Below are 6,821 nucleotides of genomic sequence, written 5' to 3'. Positions count from 1 at the left end.
GATGATGGTACTATTAGCAATTCTTCGTATAGTCTAAATTGTGGTCCTAAAAGCAAAAAAAAAAAAAAGAAGCAATATATTAGAATTCTACGGATATCATGTAAGTATGTAACCACTTCTTTTTTTTTCACAAAATAATATCCAATCTGAATACACGTATCTTCCAATCTATGAAAATAAAATTATTAATGCTATCATCTGTAAAGTTTCAATTTAAGTTAACATTCGTTATCATTTATTCATATCCGTTAATATAAACATATTATTGTTAATGGTACAAGAAAATTTTGTTTAAATTATTATTAATATATAAGTGATATGAAGATGAAATATAAGAAATAAAAATTTCGAATTCAAAATTTTTTATTTCGGATTGAATTGTGTAACTGTTTGGAAGGCAAAATATTATTAATTATTGAAAGACTCAACAGTTATATATATAGAAACATAAAAGCAAAGGCCACGAGGCAAATGGGCACAATGGTCATATTGAGAGATAAGTCTGTGGTCCTGCGAGGCAGTGATTATGAAAGCAGAGCAAAGCTGATGAAAAAAAGTTTTGGCTCTTTCAACTTTTTGCAGAGACCCTCGACTTTTTCGCGGGCCTTTGCAGACTCCTTCAGGATTCTGACCTCTGTTTTGCCTGTGGCTCCCCCCCTCCACGGGGTCTCTCCCTCACAGCCTTTCATCGTACTTTAGTCACGTCAAGTCCACGCTCCCCCATATGTCCTTGTTTTTTTCCTCTTTTTCTTTCTTTCTTTTTTTTTTTTCTTTTCCCCTTTTCTTTTACCCCAAACAAATGGACAAAGTACAGGATTGAGGGAGTCATCCTTTTGCCAGTTTGCCTTGCCTTCAAATCAGCCACTAGCCCACAGCCCACATGTGATGTGTTTTTCAATCTCTAATGTGCCCTCACAGCTCATCATCCAGGATATTTGGCATGACTAAAGCCATTTTTCTTCTTTCTTTTTTTTTTCTTTTTTCTTTCCCCCTTTTTTATTTTTTGAAGATACGTTATCGAGTTCTTAGAGAAAGAAAGACAAAAAAGAGTTCTTTGAGAAGGCGAACAGCTAATAAGACGCCAACCAATGATAGAATGATTCATGTTTTTATGCAGTTTGTCCATTACAAATGGACTTGGTTTGATAAATTTCTTTGGGCAAATTATCCAATTGGCCCTTGAACTCTTTGTCTAAGTAAAAATAAGCCCCTCATCTATTTTTTGCTGACTTTAAGCCCTCGAACTTGTAAAATTGGACAACCGTGACCCTTTTAGCCAGTTTCTCCGGTTTTGCAACCGGAAAGTGAATTCACACGAATGCCAGTATGCTTTTAAGAAGGGCATTTTTGTCAAAAGATTCAAAACTCGCGCGACACTAGGGTTTCAGTACCCCCTCTTTCGATCTCTTCCACACACGGTAGAACACGGTAGCTAACGCACAGTTGATTTGAGGCCATGGTCATATAAATAGCTGGCTTTTCTACCAGAGACACCGACTTGCTTGAGCTGCTGAGTAGATAGACCCAGCACATCGTCGGGAAGAACTGCAGTCTCGCCACCGCAGAGCACTACAAAGCAATTGTAGATTGAGGTGCCTGCTTTGTAGGCGAGTTGCTGATAGAGAATGCTCTTGGTGAGGGCAAGGAATGGGGAGTGGTGAGACTCAAATGCCGGAGGCTGGTGGGTATCGATCAGGGTAGCAAGTAAAGGGTCAACAACGCGGAGGTGGTGGAGAGCGGCATTGATTTCACCCTCGGCCAACAGGGGTTTGATGATCTGGGGCAGAACCCTAGCTGATTGGACAGCACTACGCCTCCGATTCTTGGGCATAGATGCCGTGGGTGTGGAAACTGTGGTGGAAGTAACAGCAGTGCTGGTCGACGCGGAGGTGGAGGTGATGGTAGTGGTGGTGGTAGAGGAGGAGGAAGCAGTGGTCGGAATAGGTATGGCAGAAGGGGAGGAGGAAGAATCAGTAATTTGTTGGGCTTTGGCCTCAGAAGTCTGCAGGGTGGGCATTGAGGAGGAGTTAACGGCGGTGAGAACAACGGGGGTGGTGGCAATGGTGTATTTTGGAAGGATTGGAGGGCTTCTGGGAAACGTCGGCATTGATGGTGTCCATAGGGGAGGAGACGAATGGGAGAGAGAGGGAGAGGTTGCGGGAGAGAGGAGAGGAGAGGGAGACGGCATCGGTGGAGAAGTCAATGAGGAGAGAGGAGAGATGAGTTGTTCCTTTTTTGCTTGACAAAAATGCCCTTCTTAAAAGCATACTGGCATTCGTGTGAATTCACTTTCCGGTTGCAAAATCGGAGAAACTGGCTAAAAGGGTCACGGGTGTCCAATTTTACAAGTTCGAGGGCTTAAAGTCAACAAAAAATAAATGAGGGGCTTATTTTTACTTAGACAAAGAGTTTAAGGGCCAATTGGATAATTTGCCCAATTTTTTTTAGCTAACAAATGTGTGTCAAATAAAAATAGAGTTAATTTCATAGGCACTGACAGGACTATATACACTACCGTGTGTTTGATGCACGATACATATGTAAAATTTAAATTGATTGTTAGACATTCAACAATAATTTTATATATATACAGTAAATATATAGAATATTAATTCATAAAAATAATGAAAAGTAACATAAGATTTTTTTATTTACTTTTGATACTAAAAGACTCTTAAAGCGCATTTGGATGCACAAATTATTTTAATATTATTTTGATTATATCGTAAACACATTTTTAATTATCTTTTTTATATTTTTAATTACTCTCTGTTTTATCATGCATGTATCATATCACCTAAAAAAAAAGTGTTTCCATAATTCTACATTTTAATCTAACCCTTTAGCTTGAATCAACCTAATTACAACCATTTAATATGTACTAAAACAACAACTACCATAATTTTAAAAAAAAAAAAGTTACAAAGTTACTGCGACTACAAAGAGGGTAAAACAAGAAGGGGAGGCATGATAGATGGGGTAAATTGCAAAAGGGTCGAAAATTTTGGAGGTCTTATCCACCACGATAGATGTAGACTATAGGTGAAGAAGTGAGTGCAGTGTGAAGAAGAGATAGTTGGCAGGTGCGTGAATGGGATGGGATTTGATTGTGGGGTCCTATACGACTTGCCAAAAGGAACTAGACCGGTCTTTGTCTCATCAGAGTGTGTCGGCTACCCACATCGCTCCATTCCCTGGAAGGAGCGAGCGAGTGGCCGACTGGGTGCTTCTGTGTCGGACCTCATCCAATTCGTAATCACTACTTATCACATTTAAATCTCCTTAAAAATTTAATTGATCAAAGTAAATTTACTAGTATTAAATAGATAAATTAATTAAATTATCACTTGAATGGAGCAACACAAGTCAATTTGACAACAAAGCATGGCTTGGTTAGTAAGATCACGAGTTTAAGTCATCATGAAAGTAAGTAAAAAATCAGAATTAATCATTTTTTAAAAAAAAGTTAAATAATTAAAAACCAATATTATTCCACTTAATTAAAAGAAAACCAATTTGAAAACTAGATTCAAACTCCTTCCCTCTTTCAACAAATAAGAAGGTCATGAATATCTAAGAAGGCCATAATTATCCATGTCTTTTAATGGGAAATTATTGTGTAAGTATTTCAGGACGAAACCATAATGACAGTCCAAATTGTATTAGATCACAATTATGATTGTGGAGAATCCAAAGTTTTTAGGAAGAGATTTCGGTGGTGTTTGGAATGTAATTTTTTAAGAAAAAATGTTTACGTTAACATTTTTTCGTAAACATATTTTTCAATAACTTTTTTACTTCATATACATATATATATATCAAATTATTATAATATATTTTTTTACAAAGAAATAGCAATCCAAATTGGATCGAAACTCTTTACTATTTTATAGAGCTGTAAACGAACCGAATCGAACCGAGTATCTCATGTTTGAGCTCTGTTCGTTAAGCAGTTCGAACAACGTTCGTGTTCGTTCATTAATTTTCGAACTCCAAACCTGTGTTCGTGTTCGGTTCGTTAAGTAAAATTCGTGTTCGAGTTCGAGTTCGAATTCGGCTCGTTTAACATAAACGAGCCGTTCGCGAACATGTTCAAAATGCTCGAATCCAAATTATTTTATGCCTTAAATATGCCATGCAAATTATTAATCATTCTAAAAAATAATTAAAACACTAAGTGACTAAATTCTATTATTCATTAACTATATAACTAACATTAACATAAAAACAACAAATAAAACAAAGAAATTTGCCCTCCAAATATAAAAGTCCAGCCATAAAATTAACCCTAAAATTTGTTAAATGATAATTATGTCTATGTTCGCGAACGTTCGTTAAAACTCGCGAACATGCTCGTGTTCGCTCGATTATTAATCGAACAAAAAAATTCGTTCGAATTCGGTTCGTTTAAAATTTCGAACGAGCCTTTCACGAACACGAACGAACCGAGCTACCCAACAGCTCGGTTCGTTTAACAGCTCTACTATTTTATGGCCTTTAAGCAAGGTTGTGTTAAAACTTTTCGGAATTATAGCCAATCTTTTTGGTTGTTAACTCCTACTTTTGGAGTAAAAAGGCAACGCCTACAAAGGGTGACTTTAGTTAGTACTCGAAAAAAAGCAGGGAAACAACATAATTGATGTCTAATAGGCTCGGTAATTTTGGATAATGATGGTCTTTTAACTTTCATTACGTAGCTTTATTGAAAGTTAATGTGCCTTTAATGTTAATAATATGAAAAGTAGCTATTGGTAACTTAACTTCAAAGACAAAATATATGTTAACTATCATCGTAATAGATGAAATTCTCTACCAGCAAAAGAAATGAGAGAAATAAGAGGCGAACTTCACCAATTTGACATTGATCATTACTGTTGTTTCAACGGCTAAATGGTGGAGTAACTTTGCTAAATTAGGCACTACTATCAAAGTGGGAAAAAATCATACTTGGACTATATAATATATGGAATATATATATATATATATATATAAGTTGGCTAGAAAATTAATTGTAGGAACTTGTGCTGCTACTTATTAACAAGAAAATGGAGCACTTAACTCTAAACTTTTTCGTGTTTTTAATTAATTAAGGAATACAACTATTATATTAATATCTTTTCTCTATGAATGATTGGTTTGCTGGAAAGTACATAAACAATGTGCGAAATACTCTTCTTATCTTTGCAGGGACCCATTATCATTATTACCTTTTCTTTTCTTGGCAATTCAACAAAGGTAAAGTACACTTTTGCGAAATTAAGAATAACTTTAAGATACGTCGTCATCCGTGTTTGCACTATTATATTTAGGGTAAATAATTAGGATAAGCAATGATTCGAAATTCCGAGTGTCAAAAATCAATTAACATCGACCATTTGCCCAAGAAACGAGTGCAATAACTAATATGCTTTAGTCAAAGGCATCATTATAAGGTTGTTTACGATAAGGTTTTGGGCTAAATTATTGATTTGCAGAACAATATGATGTTACTAGCGTCAGCCAAAAGCTAATTCAAGTAATTACTCTGTGAGCTAGTGTGCACGTGAACCTGCACCTGGATTGGTGTTCATCATTGATTGATTCCGACGAAAGAGATATTCTACTTATATACCTTTCTTGTTATTAACTTGGGACCATTTCTTTTCTATATGTATATTTTTTTGGGAGAATGCAGCAATTATCCGAGAATGAATGCCATAGCATTCTATGGAGATATTCTGACACCATGTAGGACTTGATATGCTATGCTAGTGTTGGAACATGTAAACTTAACGATCATTGCAACACGAGATGCTCAATCTGAAAATGTAATGGGATAAATTTTAGAAACCTTCTCGTCTCTGATAATAAATGTCATTTGATATTCTCGAACTTAAACAAGTCTCGCTTACCTTTTATACTTTTGTTTGTAAGACGTGTAATTTATTTCTTAATATAATATTAAAATTTTATTTTTAGAGAGAGAATATCATAATCTCATTTTAAATTTGCCCTTATATTGTCTTACTTTTTAGTACAAAAATTGTGATTATATTAATGATAATTTAAAAGAAAACAAGAAGCTTTTATATTTGAAAGTTTGGTTGAGATTTTTGTAAGTTAAAAAAATATGATTTGGATAGCAATTATTTCAAATATACTTTCCTATCCAAGCATACCAATCATTTTCTTTATTGTAAACTATTTTGAGTTAGCGGAGAAGGTATTGATTTAATGGGTAAAGTTGAGATCCCAACACTCGAAGGCTTTCAATTCAAATCCCTCTTCATTATTCGCGCTTCTTAAACTTCATCATTCCTCTATCAGATAAAATATATATATATAAAAAAACTACTTTTATTTATTTTTATTGCTTTTTTGTCCGAATCGATGGCTTGAAATTATTCCATAAATAATTTGACTCTCTTGATAAAGTATTTGGGATTATGTTTTACAGTGATTAGTTCTTGTAATGCTTTTTATGATGGGATACATGGAAAACGTGTTTAATTCCAAAAAAATTTTCCCAAATGTTCTTCATCCAAACAAACTTTATATATACATGCAAAACCGGATTTGTAGGTTTCAAAATGCATGAGATGCGAGTTCCCAAAAAAAAGCAAGACCAAGACAACAGCCTAGGGACCGGACATGGCTTACTGCTGCTGGGGAAGCGAGACAAACACAAGAAAGTAATTCTAAAGAAGCTTTAATTGCAATACGAGGATGTTCACTTGTTTCCGGAGTTTCAAACTTTAGCATTTCGTGGGAACTGGGAAGTCTAGCCTTCTTGATTCATTGGTCATTCATTATTGATACTTTTGGGTTGAACTAAGAAATAT

At 35.1% G+C, this 6,821-nt stretch overlaps 1 protein-coding gene across 1 annotated transcript; it reads right to left on the bottom strand.

The window, feature by feature from the left end:
- Positions 1 to 1,432: 1,432 nt before the first annotated feature.
- On the bottom strand, positions 1,433 to 2,107 carry LOC113756987 (mucin-5AC-like). The gene has a single exon (XM_027300418.1). It carries the CDS (start codon positions 2,105 to 2,107, stop codon positions 1,433 to 1,435), a length of 675 nt encoding a protein of 224 aa, XP_027156219.1.
- Positions 2,108 to 6,821: the final 4,714 nt, after the last annotated feature.

Source organism: Coffea eugenioides, chromosome 2 (genome assembly GCF_003713205.1).
Source record: "Coffea eugenioides isolate CCC68of chromosome 2, Ceug_1.0, whole genome shotgun sequence".
In the NCBI taxonomy this organism is placed as follows: Eukaryota; Viridiplantae; Streptophyta; class Magnoliopsida; order Gentianales; family Rubiaceae; genus Coffea; species Coffea eugenioides.
This window is presented reverse-complemented; position numbering and strand designations above follow the sequence as displayed.

What these genes read in the sequence shown, in the direction of transcription:
- LOC113756987 (XM_027300418.1), bottom strand. Translation starts at nt 2,107, where the DNA reads ATGCCGACGTTTCCCAGAAGCCCTCCAATCCTTCCAAAATACACCATT.